General features: G+C 44.1%; 2 protein-coding genes across 2 annotated transcripts; both read right to left on the bottom strand.

Moving 5' to 3' along the window:
• Positions 1-627: 627 nt before the first annotated feature.
• Positions 628-2,130, bottom strand: kcna2b (potassium voltage-gated channel, shaker-related subfamily, member 2b; the record flags this gene model as incomplete). Its single annotated transcript, XM_079178318.1, has 1 exon — positions 628-2,130. The coding sequence occupies one exon, from the start codon at positions 2,128-2,130 to the stop codon at positions 628-630; it is 1,503 nt and encodes a 500-aa protein (XP_079034444.1).
• A 12,790-nt stretch (positions 2,131-14,920) lies between these two features.
• LOC306713111 (potassium voltage-gated channel subfamily A member 3) lies at positions 14,921-16,774 on the bottom strand (the record flags this gene model as incomplete). Its single annotated transcript, XM_079182690.1, is given in 4 exon segments — positions 14,921-16,510; positions 16,514-16,533; positions 16,536-16,716; positions 16,718-16,774. Coding segments are annotated over 4 exon segments (1,848 nt in total).
• Positions 16,775-17,905: the final 1,131 nt, after the last annotated feature.

The following is a 17,905-nucleotide window of genomic DNA, read 5'->3' as shown; positions in this document are numbered from 1 at the left end:
CAAAAGCGTATTGGTGTCTCTCTCTCTCTCTCGCGCGCACTTATTGCGCATTTCAGTTTTCCCCTGACAGTAGAGATGTGATCTTGGTGACATTGTTTTTCTCTGAGTCAGGACCTTGGCAGTTAGAGCGGCAGATTAAAGTTGCTCATGAATGCTGATAATATGGCCTGCTTTGTATCACAAGTTAATAAGTTAAGTTACATTTTAAAATAAATGTCACACTGATGTAAATTGTTGTTATCGTCCATCTTCTCCCAGCGGCAGTTTGAGCAAGAAGGTAGAAACTAGTGGTCCCTTAACACTGTTAATATTGGTTATTACTGGTTAGGCTACTATTTGGCTACTGTTGCGAGCAGGGTGACTACTGTCACATAGGTAAGACTGACTCCATGCAGACACTGACAATGTCCTAAATAAGACGGGTGGCCACTCTATGATATGCGCTGATTGGTCCACAAGATGTGAGACAACAAGAGGTCCTCTTGACTGACCTTTTCTCTAAGTTAAACCCACGTATCTGCTTTGGACTCAAATACTGGGCGCCATATATTTTTCAATACATAGTGTCACACCTTAATCCTCCCCTTGCAGACCCCAGCTGAAGTCAACCATGTACAGTAGCTCACATTATACATCTGTACGCATCTTAGTGATGTTTACATAGTTAGTGTTGGCCAGTGTACAGTTTCCTGTTTTTATGCCCTCTGGTCTGAAGTTCTCAGTGCTGTGGTTCACAGCCTCCTGTATCTCCACATAGTCAGATTTACTGAGAGTGGACCCACTGCCGCTCCGACCACTCTTCTTCAGATCGTCTGCTGAGCTGGCTTTAGGCACACTTGGGGTATTCAGATACTGTGCCTGTTCCTCGCCCTCCGTCTCTCTGTGGTAGAAGTAGTTGAAGTTTGACACAATGACAGGTACAGGCAGGGCAATAGTCAGCACACCGGCAATTGCGCAGAGAGACCCTACAATCTTTCCTCCAATGGTTGTTGGGACCATGTCTCCATAGCCCACTGTGGTCATGGAAACCACTGCCCACCAAAAGGCCTCAGGAATGCTGCTGAACTGGGAATCTGGCTCATCTGCTTCTGCAAAGTAGACAGCACTGGAAAAGAGGATCACGCCGATGAACAGGAAGAAGATGAGGAGGCCTAACTCGCGCATACTGGCCTTCAGAGTCTGGCCCAAGATCTGGAGCCCCTTGGAGTGACGGGAGAGTTTAAAGATACGAAACACCCTGACTAGACGAATGACACGGAGAATAGCCAAAGACATAGCCTGCTGGCCTGCCTGGCCGTCCTCTGGCTTCTCTGCTAGCTCTGTACCCAGGGTGATAAAGTAGGGGATAATGGCCACAATATCAATGATGTTCATGATGTTGCCAAAAAACCCAGCTTTACTGGGACAGGCAAAGAACCTAACGAGGAACTCAAAAGAGAACCAGATGATACAGAGCGTCTCCACGATGAAGAAAGGATCCTTATAATAAGCTGAGCTGTCATAGGTAGAGGTGGCGTTGGACATGGACTGTAATGGATAATTGTACATCTCCTCATCATCATTTCGGAAAACTGGCAATGTCTCCAGGCAGAAGCTGACAATAGAAATAAGAATCACCATGACAGAGATGATGGCAATGATGCGCGCAGGACCTGAGCTCTCTGGATACTCAAACAGCAACCACACTTGTCTCTGAAACTCATTCTCTGGCAGAGGCCGCTCCTCTTCCTTTATGAAACCTTCATCCTCCCTGAAGATTTCCATAGCCTCCTCACCCAATTCATAAAACCGGATCTCCTCAGAAAAAATGTCCAGGGTCACGTTAACAGGCCGTCGCAGCCTCCCTCCAGATTGGTAATAATACAGAATGGCATCAAAACTCGGTCGATTGCGATCAAAAAAGTACTCGTTCCGGAGAGGATCAAAATACCTCATCCTTTTCTTGGGATCACCCAGCAGCGTCTCTGGAAACTGGGAGAGGGTTTTGAGTTGTGTCTCAAAGCGCAAGCCTGAGATGTTGATGACGACCCTCTCGCAGCATTCCTGATCCAGCTCTGGGTCATACAGGTCATGAGGCTGACCCGGATGTGCTGCGGCCTCGTCCGCAGGGTCGCTGGTAGCAACCGTCATGCTGGAGAAAGATGGGACCTGCAGGTTTCAGACAGGGTGGGGCCACGGCAGGGCCACGAGGAGGTAAAGGCACCACACACTCGTGGGTTCAGGTACAGGAAGATCCGTCTGCGAAGAGCTACAGGAAAGAAAGCAGAGAAAAACTGCAAGATTATTGTGATAACCATTGTGTTCCATGTTAAGTTTTGATGGCAATGCGCAAGATTTGTAGCATACATATTTAATAACTTGTATCCACTGGTATATATTTCTGAAACAATCAATTAGTTAAATGTAACATCTTTCACTGACTAAAATTGTGAGTAATTCCTAGAAATGTTGTGTTATTTCAAGTCCTTCCTGTAAACAGGCAAGAGATGGGCAGTTGAAAATAACAAGCATGAGATGGGGACAGAGCCACTTGAGCACATTGGCTCCATTGTGTCTATGTGTATTAGGTTATGAGTTCTCTCTCATATGAGAACACTGCAGGATCAATATGCCAGCCAGTAATACTGTATCAGCTCTCACAGGGTGCAGTTACAACCAACAAATCTGATTATATGCTGAGTGCTCCATACAATCTCAGAGATGAATTTCCTCTGTCTGAGACGACAATTCCCTTCGAAAGCCGAGAAAAACTTCAACAAATCAATGATCAAATTATCAGTATTATATTTAAGCATATTTGTCATATGGTTGACATAGCCCACTGCATTACAGCAGAGCTGTTTGTTGACAATAACTTTCTAATTTCATAGGCCACTGCACAAAAGCAAAATGTATGAAGATGCATAGTTTTGGAGACTAGGCCTATTTCAGGCCACACTATTTTACTTTTAAAGACACAGCCACGTATGTGTGATTTCGTAGTCAAAGCAACAATATCTGAATAAAAAAAACAAAAAGTCCTACCTATGTGCACTGACGCTTGTAATGCTTGTTTACAATGTGTCCTCTGGTGGTAATGCGCCCAGCAGAAGTGTTCGGTCAAAAGTCAGCCCCCCGCGGTCAGAGCAGCTCCTCTCTGCCAGCCATATATCGCCCGAAGCTCTGGCTCTGCATCGGCGCGGGAGTGGGAGATGGGACAAGGCGTCAGGATGCAGGAGTTACCTCCTTCGCCTCAGTGACCAGCAGATAGGCTACATGTTGTGATGCAGCTAAGGCTACAGGTTGAAGCTGGTGGGGTGGGTTGTGGTTTAGGAATAACGTGGGCAAATCTAAAAAGAAATTGGCATCAGCAAAATATGACGCCCCCTCTTCAGAACAATACGCTGCCGCCTGCAACAACAAAGGTAATCCTCCGATATCTGCAGAGACTTATTGGTGAAGGGAGGTTTGCGGGAGGCGTTGCTGTCAGTATTTCTACTCGGTGGCACCCATGGCAGATCTCATCTAAAGCGAAATCACCTGTTTGATCTCCAAACAGGTCCGTATTCCTCCTGAAGGTTTTTTTTTGTTTTTAGCTCGTTAAAATGTTAATTCGTTTAACTTATCTTCACACTCTTTTTTTCTGATGGGGAATAACCATATCAATACACCAAGGATGCACATTAGTAAAAAATGGAGGCTTAATTTCGCAACCCATTCCATGGAAAAACGCAGTCCTCTGAGGGCGTTTTTCATAGGTGCAAACCTATTTTTCCCCCCTAAATTGGAGACGAAGCAGCCCGGTTCATGCACTGGGGGTTTCAAACATTACATGACAGTGTTGTAGTGGACTGGCAAGCGCGAGTGAGAGTTTGGAGTGCAGGTGCTAGACATGCTCAAGCCATTTGCAACCCTCTCCTGTGTGGATCATGGACAGCCACAATAGACTCCATGCACTAAACAAAGCAGCATAGCGTTATCTGTCGGACGACAGCATATATTTCAGATAATGGCATGCAGGAATTCACCCTGGTTCTCTTGGTGCGCAGACGCATGTATTTTTATCCAGTTTGTCTCCTCTTAAAAGGTGCCTTGGGTTCGTGAGTCCATTCCTTCATAGCTGTCCTTCTTCCCATATTTGACTAATCTGTCCAGCGGATGTGTCACCTCATCACGACCAACTGTTTTTGAGCTGCCGCCTCTTCCCATGTCTCTCATATTTCACCATAATTCACCATAGTTGAGATGCGTGGGCTGCAGCCGGGCATCGCGGAGCATACTAAGATCTTCACGCGCGCCTCGCCCCATCGCTCTGCGCTCCCCGACACTCTTGTCCTCTCTGCTCCACATTAAAGGGGAAGCATCGCCCACCACAGGGTGGTAACGGTTTTCAAACAAACATGTCCACACAGCAAATTTGGTCTGGCCCGAAGATAGAAAGAAAATGAATAGGAAGAATACGAACTGTATGATGTTTTATTTCAGTCAGGAAAAAATTTGAAAAGAGAAATGCAGATGTGGAAAATCTTCCTCTGAACTGAAATGAGAGCAATGGATTAGGGGAATGAGGGATAATGAGCCAGCAGCTACCTGTGCATGTCCTGTTTGAGCAGAACACCAAAGTTCCTGCCTGAACTACTCGTACCTGAGTCATTTTGTCATTATTTTCCTATCTCATGGTTTGAGCACTTGACTGGGTGCACCGGTCTGAATGGCTGCTGGCATGCCTCTGTGTCTGTTTAAGGATAATCTATTTGTGTACATGTTTGTCTGTGTACTTTGTTACTTTAGTTCGAAGAATATTACAGTATGGGCTCATGATGGTAGAACCCACAAGTTGATCTCTATGGGTGTGTGGTCCCTGTGAGGTCATTCATGTAAAATAGAATACAAAGGCAGGCTCCAGTAGTTTGTCATGTGTACTTTATCACAGGCCACTAATTACTGCACAGACCTGTTAAGCACATGCAGGCACACACTCACACATACAGAGGACACTAATTACACAGTCAAATAACTATCCTGCAGCTCATTTTCCCTGCAGACAGTCTTCCTGCCCTTTTCCCCTCCACTGCTTGAAAGTGGGTCAGGTGATGTCTTCAGGTAGAGCGCGGGAATCACACACATGAAAGAAAGAAAAGAGACGCAACTACCCAAAGAATACACGAGGAATTTTACATGTCCTCCCCCATGTGTTCTCCTTGTTCTGTCATTTATATTGTCCAAGGACAGGTTGAACATGTTATCTAATTATTCTCCAATGAAAGTGTCAAAATACTGATACAGATGATAACCCAACCCCAGAGGGACTGCAGCAGTAGCCCACTCTGCACAGAGCTGATGGCTGAAGGTCTCAATGAGCTATTGACCCTTTTACATAAGCACGCTGACTGATGGCTGGGAACTCTTAATTTCTCATCGTCCATGAATGTAAATGAGAAGGCACAATTCTAAATGGGGAGCAGCTAAGAGCCCAGCCACCAATATCCAATGCTGGGTATCAGACAAGTAATTATTCTTTATCTGCCACCACATTCACAGCAATTATCTAGAATACAGTTTTATTATTAGCAGGATGGGGAAGAGGGCACAGAGGGTATGGGATATGGGATCGAGTTAGTTGGGGTTGGGGGAAAGGCGAGTCATTCTCCGATGATTTATGTTTCATTTCATTCTTGTGACTACTTTGAAATTGCATACACTGGCAATGTTTCATGTTAGAATGCAGTGCTCATAATCTTGACCACACTCTTTTCTTTAACCTTAACCAACTTGTTTTAGTATACCAACCATAAATGAATGATCTCTTATCTGAGCCACAATCTAACCTTATCCAAACCATATCTTTAGCTGCTAGCCAGGGGAAAAAAAAGATAAGAAAACAATAGAATAACACTTGCATTGAATGTTTTGCAGAAAGTGCAGAGACAATATGTTTGATATGTTTAAGAGAAATGTTAGTCGAGGGAGATCTGTAATTAGCCAGAAAAAGAACCCCTAAAGCCTGATAGACACAATTTGTGTAAAAAAAATCTCATAATCTGAACAAATTTATAACTAGATTCAGTGTGCCCTACACTTTCCTGTGATTCCTTTATGCCCCGAAATCCATTGCTAATAAAACCACTGAAAAACACCGCTCCTAACACCTCCAGAACTTGTATAACATTTACACCTTTTCTTTGGTATAAAAGTAATCCAGTTATAGAATACTGTACAGCCAAACAGGAATGGCTAATGAAGCATATTTGAATGCTGCCAAAACGTAACATTTTTTTAGATGTAGCCCACATAAAAACTCACTGAATCCATAACAACATGCTTCCGGTTTACCAACTGCAAGACAAAAAATAAGGAGGAGCGATGGATTCCGTAAATATATATTATTTAAATATAAATTTGAGTGTTTGGGCACAACTGTCTTGATTTTGTCGTAGGATGACCCTTAGTGTTTGAAAAACCTCTGATCTATAGAATAAAGTAGGCAACTGATAGTTTCATATTTCTTGTACACAGTTGATCTAGACTAGTTTTGAGGGCCATTCATTCTCCAACCATTTTAAATCCTCAATTCTGTTTCCAGTTCCCTCTCACCTTCAGGTTGTGCCAAGTCTCAGCAGAATGGAACCATTGATTCTGTTTTGTATTCAGCCGAGCAGACCACATGGAACCTCATAAAGAAACTTAAGAATGCTTTTCCACTAACAACCCCACATGATGCCTGTAATCACATCTGAGTACTTTTTCATTGTTTAAAAAACATCTTTTTTTTTTCCATCGGGCAATTCGTGACTGAGTTCTCTTGTGCCAGCTGGTGCATTTCTGTTGCTGGACAGGGGCCCATGGCTAACGGGGTACCCCAACATTTCTAGACAGAAATGTAGATGAAATAGTGAGGACAACAGGAACGTGCAGTGAGTTCCCAGAACTCCACAATTTGCATAGAACCCATTGTTCCCCAGATATAAGCACAATTAATACAATTATCCTACTCAGAGAATAAACGAGTTTTTGATCCGTCACTGCAATCCCCACAAATAGCTCAGTTGAGATGTGTTGTGAGATGATCAGCATATTTGTGTGTCAGTATGTGAGTCAGCACACCTGCACACCTACAATGTCCACCCTTTTCTATGCAGCAGAATGTGTGGAAGTGAGAGAGGGATGATGAGCGTGAGTAACAGACGGAGTGAAGGAGAGAGGAGGGCGCCGATCCAACTTATGACAGCAGACTGCAGGGGAGGGGCTCTGTCCTGGGTGACCTCTGCTGGTGCTGCAGCAGGTGATCACTCACTCACAACACACTCACACACAGATGTAATAGCCTACTGTATTGGCAGGTGCATGCAGTCACTACTAGAACATGTGCACACACTGACACACACACACATTTAGACAAAGTCATACTGACTCCGTGATTCTTTATAGCTCCAAGACAAGAAACTGTTTTCCTTTCATTTCACTGTGAGCACCAGGAAATCCTGATTTTATTCCTAATTCATTTTTGCCTGTAGGCATCTAAATAGCGCTCTGCAACAGGCATTGTCCTCTTTGACAATGAGCCAAGAAACTTAATTACCACATCAGCTTTTTTTTTGTCCCTTCATCCTTCTTCATTTTCTCCCCTCACCTATCTCTCTCCCTGCATGCCTCCCTCTGGGGTCCCTCTATATTTAGAGATTGACCTTGGAAGTTGCCTACCTGCCTGTTGAGAGCAGCCAGGCTGATGAGGATCACTGCTTTCATGATGAGATCTGTCCTCACCTTTGGAGTAGAGTACTCTATTATTGATTCTGGATGTGGTTTCACTTTATGTTGTTCTCACCAGCCTTCGAAAACAAGAGAGAAAAAAATCGATGACCCAACTGGTCTGGAGGTGTGGCTTAGCTTAGGGAGGAAACTTGGGCGTATATTAATGATATCTATACTGCATGAGTATGCACAGCTGAATATGTTTGCCGTATGAAGAGATCTCCTTTACAATGAGGCTTAGCAGCATGCTTTGAAACATTCATTGAATTCGGAAATCTCCCCTATTAAGTGTTTTCTTCCCACACTGCAAGCAGCAGTTAAGTGCAGCCTGTCTAGTCAGTTCAATCAAATCAACAGCTAATGCATATGAGCTCCAGTCTGTTGCCATTCTGTCGGTGGTGTGTGTCTTACTTGACAGGGACTTGTGGCAGCACCCTGTCAGAGCCAGCATACCGGAGCCTCGTTGAGGACGGCAACACCCGACCCCACAGAAATGATGGTGACAGGAGCGGAGGACGCAAGGGAGGACGGAAAAGCGAGGAAAAGGTTGGAATGACGTCAGGAAGAGCTCATATATGCGTTGCAGAGAAGAGGCTTGGTAGAGGAGCAAGTGAGGAGACGAACATAGTCAGCAGGAAATTGAAGTTAAGTGTGCAGAAAATGAAAATGAATGGAGGAGACGGGACAACAGAGGTGGAGAGGGTAGCAGATAAAGGTCACAGTGACAGAGTGATGAGTCATCCAGCAGAGCACAGCAGCATCTCTCGCTGTTTCACACTATCACCCTCTTCACCATCTGTTTGTTTTGACAGCAAAAAACTGAGATGACTGGCAGCAGATCACCCCAACAGCTAGAAAAAAAAATCTAATGTGTCATCTGGGTCTGAATATGCTGCAGATATTGTTTTGAATGTTTCTTATTTGTGCGCCTGCATGTGTTTGAGTGCGTTTGTCTGAGATTGTTTTGTGTGTTTACATACAATGCACATGTCTGGATGGGCAGTCCCACCTTGTCTACTCAGCTTGTGGCTGGAAACTGTAACCGATCAGCCAATCAGCATCCAGAATTAGTCAGAAGCACTAGCAACAGCATCATCACCCTTAGCAACCATCCTTCCCAGCTACCAATGGCATGGCTCTGCTACTGAACATGGAAATAGCACATAACTGCAAGTCACAGAGAAAAATGCATTGTAGGTGGCAGGTGTGAGGGAAATCAAAAGTTGTATCTTCTCTTCTATCATGTTTTGTATGTTAGGGAAATTTGTAATGATTATTGTATTCATTTCAAAAGAGAGTGAGAGTCAACGGTTTTGGTTCAAAGTGCTTAACAGGGGCAGAATTACAAACATAAAAAACACAATGTGACCATATAAGGGCCAACCATTTACATTTAAGAATGCACAAAAAAACAGAAAGTACACAATTAAAACATGGCTTAAAAGCAGGCCTATAGACATGAGTTTTTACCCAAACGCCAGTCTAAACAGGCGTGTCTTGTGCTGATTTTTGAATGAGTTCACAGAAACAGCAAAACGTAGGGGTGCAGGCAGAGCATTCCACAACCTTGGTGCTACTGCCTCAAAAGCTCGGGTCACCACGGGTCTTAAGGCGAGTCAAGGGACACACAGATAATTTAACATGTGTTGACCTGAGTGAGCGGGCGGGTGAATAAGAGTGAAGTAGTTCAGCCACATATGTAGGAGAATTAGCTGTGATCCTCTCGTGCTGACATCTGTGTATGTGTGCGCGTGCACATTCAATCTGCTGTTGGCCTCATCTCCACTTGGACTGCTGTTCAAATGGAGTCCCTGCATGGTGAGACCCAATCTACCCGGGCAATACCCTGATCCTCTTCCAGACACACACTCAAAACACACAGACACACAAAATGACGCACGACCCACACTCGCCCTTCTCAGAAGTCACGGGCACATAGACACTGATGATATTATCACAGACAGCTTGATACCTTCAGTGCACCTGAAGAGGGCCGAGTCTGTCCTACATGGCCAGTCTCTTCAACTTGCTCGACAAACCTTCCCTTGTTGCTATGGAGATTTCCCGGTGAAGCGCCATGGCTGGCGGGGAGCTTTGATGACGTCATAGGTATTTTTGTGATCTCAAAGGCAGATATCTTTCACCAACATGTTTAATAGTAAAGCCAGAGAAAGAAAGAAAAAAAACAGCAAAGAGCCAGATAGATAAATAGTTTAAAAGGGGATAAGAGTTGTCTATAGTTGTGCTGCACTGATACACATCTGGAGTATTTAGTCAACAACTATGACCACATTTCCAATCACCTTAAAGAAAGGCGGTTTGGTACTTGTGGACACACAATAGCCTAGAGATGTGCCAGAGTTATTAGCGAGCTGGTGGGCTCACTGGAGCAATAAAGCACACTTGCTCATACACAGGATGACAGTGTGATGGCTGTAAACGTCTGTGAGAATGTTAATATTTACCTCCTGCGGCACAGAGATGATATGAAGTTTTCCACTGGACTCATACACAGTTCAGGTCTCTTTAGGGTTCAGCCATGCAGCCTAATGTGCGGCAATAATGTTCTCTTGAAATTGGGACTCACTATTTATTTTCCAAGCCCAATTTAAATCCCTGGTGATGTTGCAGTTATTAAATCTGTCAGATAGAAATAGAGTATTTTATTTGTCAATGTTATCCGTCTGTTGCATTGATGTTTACAAATAGATGAAGTATAATCTCATAAAGAATTGGCCCAGGCACCCTGATACAGAGAGGTTCAGCACAATCACGGTGGAGACTGTTGCTGCGAGCCAAACACCATTTTTTTCACGAGGAAAAGACTGTCACTGTGTACGTCTCTGCGTGGGAAACACTTATTAAACAGTGACAACAGCAGTGCCAACAGCATATTTATGGATGCTACGATTATCTTGTGAAATTAGATAACATTGAATGATTACAGCTTTTATAATGTCACTATTGTATTTGTCATGCACAGAATTACATTTTGATATTGTAAAAGCACTGAAAACACGTATTATCATTTATTAACACCATACTGGAGTGAATGATATACTGTAAGTGGATTAACTGTATAACATCCACACAGAGAAAGTTGTTTCAAATGTCTCGAGTCATGACATAATCAAAACATACAGTACTCACACATATCAGGCAAGAAGGTCTGTAATTGGACCTAGATATTCTCCAAAACATAAATGAGTATTCTCTCAGTAATTGAGTGAAAACAGACTGCAGCTCCTCCAAAATAAAGACAGTACAACTCATAATCTCTTTATATGGGTCATGTTTAAGACAGCACAGAATAACACAGAACAAAATGGAATACACAGCCTCCCCCTGACATTATTCTGCCCCATCCCAAAAGAAAACACCAGTGCACTCTGGGATAAAAGAGAGCCATTCACAGGCATGGATATGTGTGAGTGTGTGTGTGTGAGTGTGTGTGTGTGTGTGTGTGTGTGTGTTTGTGTGTACAGTGCATGCATGTCTCTCTATCTTTCTCCATGTGCAGGTCAGGGGAATAGCTGCAACTAGCACACACACATAAATATATATATATATATTTTTACATATTAGCAATACAGAGCACACAGAGCTAAAAAAAAAAAAGGCATATGGCTAACAGTCTTTGATTTGTATCACAGTTTCATATCAGAAAATCCCGGTTGGCCTCAGTTGTTGCCACTTTTGACTTGCCGCAAAAGCTGTTTGTCAGTTATTGTCCGTAATGTCATATCATTACCCAGAAATATGAAAACAGAATGTGTAAAGTCCAGCAATTAAATGTGCTTTGCAAAATTGCTGGCTGTCCTTTTGAAGTTTATATAGAAAGCAGTATGGAGAAATGTCCATAGCACAGTTCCAGCTGAATTCTGTCACTGCCTGAATCAGTCTCGATCTTTGATGGTTCCACTCACAGTGTGTTAACTTCAGAAGAGAAGCAGTCCGAAAACTGCAGCTACAAAACTGTATGTAGAATATGTTATATGTCTGTTTTTAGTCATTCTTGCGATTACATTTTAAATTCAGTGGTCGGGTGGGTGGGAGCTATGCACCCAGTCCACGAGGACAGCGGTTAGGAGGAGGGTAAGGGAAGAAAAATGTATCCAGTTGAGCTCTTAAATGTAGCCAATCTGGCCTAACGGGAAGACCAGAGTCATTGTGCCCCTAAAGAGAAAAAAGGGTCACTATAGGTTAATGGATAATCTATAAAGCTGAGCAAACATTTCTAAGAAAATATCAGTGAATGTTAGTTGAAATGTCACAATGTCACATTTATTTTCCTTATCAAACGGAGTCTGATTACCTAAATGTGAGGCAGTATAATTGGGGTCAGGGGTTCCAGAAGGTTTGTGCAGAAAAATGGAACGACCTTCATCTGAGAGTGAGAGTGAGAGAGAGAGCGAGAGAGAGAGAGAGAAGAAAAAGAAAAATTGTTAGAGCCACACAGCATAGCCAGACCCATCAAACCAAGGCTGCTCCTCTTCTCCCTGCTTTCTCATTACCACTCGTGCATAACTCAAACAAACTGTAAACACTGTCAGTTCAGACGGCGAGGAGAGGAGAGGAGAGAGGAGGGGACGGCAACTTTTGGATAAGAGAGTCTCCAAAGGTCCTGTAACAAGGGCACATTTTACTAGAACTGTCCCCACTGACACATTTTCCATTAAGCTGTTTTTGAGTGGAGCAGATGTGCATCCTAACTGCTCACTCACTGCAATTTACTCTGTATTGGAGCAACAACTAAATGTCTACACTGTAATACACTTAAAGAAAGAGGAGCAGAGGTTAGGAGAGGTAATTGGAGTTTGTTACAGAAACAAATGTGAGACTGGATTAAGCTTCAGAGATACACATTAGCAAAGGGGGGAAGGGTAGAAAAGACGAATGTGCATGGTTAAGTACCTTATTTTAATAAAATAGCTTCTAGACTGACCAATCCAGTTCAATGTTGAACAAGTAGCTCCTGTCTCCTCCATAATACATCTTGCTCACTGATCGATAGATCAGTGTTTCTCCTCACTGAAGCTTTTATGTGACCTAAGAAATGAGTAGGCAATTTAACTGATGACCAATACGGAGTTTTTCACTGAAAATATATGACGTCAAGATCAGGGGGCAAAATGGAAAAGAATAATCAATGAAGAGGTCATTCATTCTGTGGGACCTCCCACTTTGCCTTCAGGGTAAGCCAGTTAATGAGACTCCACTATTTTCACTCAACCATGACTGGAGAGGTAAACATAGTATTTGTATACTTCCACACACATGTGCCCACAAGCACAAGTTCAAGTGCACACACAGTCAAACTAAATAGATTCAGAACATGGCGGCTTGACAGATTCCCCAATCCTGCCCTTTTAAAATGTTATCTCCCTCATCCCTCATTTGAATTAGAGTACAGTCAATAAACCTATAGTGCAAAGCAGTTTCAAAGACAAGAGTGATGTACAGAAAACATTATTTTCAATGGGCCTTAATCCAAATGCACACACTGAATCTACAATAAAGATGAATTTTTATAAACATGCTCAAAGGAACAAAGGAAGACAACGGTCACAAAACAGGTGAGCCACCTGATCTGTTAGGAGATGATGGCCACCAGGGAGCATCATTGAGAAAAGATGGGCCTGTTGTTGGTGCCCGTGTTTATTTCATAGACCAAGTCAGCTGTAAGTTAACACTAATACAAGCTATGACAAAAAAATACAATATTTGGGGATATTGAGTAAAAAAGTAGTTGTCTAGTAGCTAGTAGTAGCTGTTTGACCTACACCTGTGAGATGTAACTCAATCAGATACCTTTACCTAGACAAATATGGCCTGCTTGAATTGCCAAAAAAACAAAACAAACACTGGTTTCATAGCTAAAGGTAAAGAGGTAGTTCATACTCTTTGTGAACTACCTCTTTACGTTTAGCCAGGGGCATGACAGTGATCAGAACCTACCAGTTGTATCAGTGGGAGAACAGCAGCCTCTGCTGAGCGACCCCAGTAGCGCACTCGGGACAGCCAGACACAAAGCGCTCCCAGTCCATTCATAATTCCTCACGCGCCGACTCTCCTTCCACTTCTCCCGGCTCATCACCTCTGAGTTGTGCCTGCTTAATTTTGGGCGGGCAGCGCAAAGTGGCAATTTGTAAACAGACCATCTTACTTCAATTTTTCTTTGTGTCAATGCTAAAGTCACTGAGTGAGCTTGTTGATTGTCGATAGTGGCGCTGGGCATGCCTGATCATGTATTTTTACGCACGCAAAGCGTGATGACGGAACAGTCTTATTAGAGACCGAGGACAAGCTTTTTAGACGAGAATCTTAAAATACGCTTCCAAGCCACCTGGAAGGTTACTGTGGAAACAAGGGTGCCATGGCAACGGTGACTGGGGTTACCGCGGAAACCACCGTCGCCATGGCGACTGCATCACAGCGGGCTATATTTGAGGCATCCAAAGAGAAAGCTCCATCTTTGATCGCTGTATGTGTGCGTGAAAGAGGGCTGTGTTTCTCCGCTTTTACGTGTGTCTGGCACCGACGAGGAGACACCGACAGTCGGCGTGCTGCTGTGTTTATATGGTGCCGTTTACGCATTAAATAGACTAGTGGGGCAGTCCATATCAAGGAATTAAAGGGGATTATTTTTAAAGACATGTAGCATTTGGACTAGACTTTAACGCACAATAAAGGCATATAACAGAACGGTCTAATTGAGATAATATATGCAGAACTGTGTTTTCAGACAATGTGTTTAAACACACACATTTTTAAATTATTCTGAATAATATAGGCTATGACTGACGGATCACGACTCATAACGCATGTTAATACTTTATGAGTTGTCTTCGAGTAACATACATTTGTATTCATCTTTCACAGTTATAAAGCTTCTATGTTGTAATTAAAATATTGGCTATTGCACAATAATAAGCCTAATACTTTAAGGAGCTCTTTCTCTCCAAGCGCGAAAAGAAAACAGAATTTCAAATTCAGATCACCGACTTGGAACATCCTGATTCTTTTAATGGAGCACAAAGCAGCGTCTCTGAACAGACAGGGATTGCTCTCTTTCTTTCTTTCTTCGTCTGATCTAGCGCAGCTTCCCACTCTGTGGTGCGCAGCGACAGAAGCAGCTGTGTTTACGCACCACCCCTTCCTGTGTTCAGGGCCACGGCTCTATAATTGGCTACACGTCGGTGAAAATCTTTTTGTTTACATTCACACAATTCTGCGAGTCGATTTGCGTGGTAGTGGGGAAGTTGGGCGGCTGCTTGAACGCGCTGTTGATGCCATGCTCCTCTATCACCATATACTCGCTCTTGCTAAGCGAGGAAGAGGAGCGTGTCTTCTTCAGCTCCTCTGTGTCAGTTAGCGGCTGACAGCTGCCCACGTGCAGGTACTGTGCCTGCTCTTCTCCCTCCGTCTCTCTGTGGTAGAAGTAGTTGAAATTTGAGACGATGACAGGTACAGGCAGGGCAATAGTCAGCACACCAGCGATGGCGCACAGAGACCCCACGATCTTTCCCCCGATTGTCACGGGGTGCATGTCCCCATATCCCACGGTGGTCATGGTGACAACAGCCCACCAGAATGCGTCCGGGATGCTGCTGAAACCCGAATCTGGGTCGTCTACCTCAGCAAAGTAGACAGCACTTGAGAAGAGGATGACACCGATGAACAAGAAGAAGATTAGCAGGCCCAGCTCACGCATACTGGCCTTCAGAGTCTGTCCTAAAATTTGGAGCCCTTTGGAATGACGCGAGAGTTTGAAGATGCGAAAAACTCGAACGAGCCTGATTACGCGCAGAATGGCTAATGACGTGGCCTGCTGTCCGTTTCCTTGCCTCTCTGCCAGCTCTGTGCCCAGAGTGATGAAATATGGAATGATGGCCACAATGTCAATAATGTTCATTATGTCTTTGGAGAACGTGGCTTTACTAGGACATGCAAAGAAGCGCACCAGCAGCTCGAAGGAGAACCAGATGATACACAACGTCTCCACAACAAAGAACGGGTCAGAGAAGGGGCTGGTGAAATAGGGGAGTGTGCCATTAAACTCAGGTGCAATGGTGATCGGATCCCTGTTATCGTCCCTGAACTCCGGCAATGTCTCTAAGCAGAATATGACAATGGAGATGAGAATTACCAGGACAGACACTATCGCTATGCCCCGTGCGGGACCCGAGCTTTCTGGGTATTCAAAAAGCAGCCACACCTGTCTTTGGAATTCATTATCTGGCAACGGCCGCTCCTCCTCCTTTATAAAGCCCTCATCCTCCCTAAACTTCTCCATAGCCTCCTCACCCAGCTCATAGAAGCGGATCTCCTCAGAGAAAATGTCAATTGGCACATTAACGGGTCTCCTGATGCGCCCGCCAGACTGGTAGAAATAAAGAATGGCATCAAAGCTTGGTCGATTGCGATCGAAAAAGTATTCGTTCCTAAGAGGATCAAAGTACCTCATCCTCTTCTTGGGGTCCCCCAGCAGAGTCTCTGGAAACTGAGAGAGGGTCTTGAGTTGCGTCTCGAAGCGTAACCCCGAGATGTTGATGACGACCCTCTCGCAGCATTCGTGATCCGGTTCATATCGGTCCAGAGAGTGGTGGTCCGGGAGAGCCCCCGACTCTTCTAGCATGTTGTCACACGCGACAACAGTCATCACGTCGGCCTCTGTCTCTGTGTATCCGTGGTTCACCAGGTTGTCGCCCCGGGTTGCGCTTGGCGGGGGTGATTGCAGGAGGCTGAGGTGGTCGTCCATGCGCGGATGAAGAGGCATTCAGGGGCGGCCGCCTCGCCCCCCCGCGAACCCTGGTCACCCACAGCCGCCACCACAGCCTCTTCTCCTCCACTGTCTCTCTCACTTTCTCCCTGCGCTTCACTTTTACTCTCTACTGTTGCTGTTCCCGCCCACGAGGAACGAGCTGGGTTTATAAACAGGCCATCCACCCGCCCATGGCGCGCCATCGCTGGGTATCTTTCCCTGTCCTCCGCCAATCGCAGGACGCAGCGATATACACAAGAAGCAACAGACGAGCGTCATTCAACTCCATCGTTTGGGCGTGCCCGCCTCCATCTGCCCCCCCCCCCCCCCCCCCCCCCCTCCGTCTTGTAGACACGCGCTCCAGCACCCACACAACAGTCATATTTAAACAAGGTCATTGCCCACAGATAGGGCATTTTCAAATAGGCTACTCATAAATATATCAGAGCCTAATTCTTTTTTGGGGACATTCTTAAAAGACACACCAGCATCACGTGTTACCCTTTGTTAGACTATATATTTTCTTCACCCAAGAAACATATTTGGGTGTGCGATGGTATAATTAAATGCGTTTGGAAATAGACTATTGCACTTAATTCTGCCGTCACAAAGTAATGGTTGGAATGATTGGCATTCATCTGAAACCTGAAGTTGCCCATAATGCCCTTAATACCTGCGTCCCAAACGTGTGAGTGAAGAGGAGCAAACAAGGACAGCGGTGATGGTAAAGGAGTGGAGAGAACAGCTCGATGTGAGATAGAAATGTTTTGTTCAAGTAAAATAAGAACAAATATGTCGAATAGTAACACATTTTTAAAAAACAAGTATCTAAAGAAATACAAATTGATATCAAGGAACACACAATCCATGTCATATTTCAGGGCTAATATTGTAAATGTCAGAAGGGAAACTACACACAGCATCACTGGTGACAGATGTGATCAGATATAATCATAGAGGAGAGAGAGAGAAAGAGGTAGAGACAGAGATATTAATCCTTGCCTTTCCCATCTGAAACGTGACTTGTTTTTTTAGTTTCTCTGATTATTATCATGATACATGCAAAAGCAAGAAATAGGACGTATGTCATTTTAGCAATAATAAAAAGAGTGTGATGATTCTTCACAAGCAGTTTGGGGAAGTATCAATTTCTAAACTGACCACAAAAAGTTTTCTTAGTCACCTGTTATTGCTCCAGTTGTCTCCTCTAATTGCTCAATTTAGTTGGCAAACATTTGTATTTTGGTTATAGGGACTTTCTGCCCCTTGGGGTTGCTGTCCAAGGTGCTGAAATAATAAAAACTGTGAGAGTTACCAGGGACCAAAACATTCTCACCTGCAGGTGGACATATTTTCCTTAATTAAATCAACCTGAATGGAAGGAGCCAAAGCATTACAGTAACTACACTA

Source organism: Pholis gunnellus (assembly GCF_910591455.1).
Source record: "Pholis gunnellus genome assembly, chromosome: 2".
Taxonomy (NCBI): Eukaryota; Metazoa; Chordata; class Actinopteri; order Perciformes; family Pholidae; genus Pholis; species Pholis gunnellus.
The sequence above is the reverse complement of the archived record's forward strand: the minus strand, read 5'-3'. Positions and strand labels throughout refer to the sequence as shown.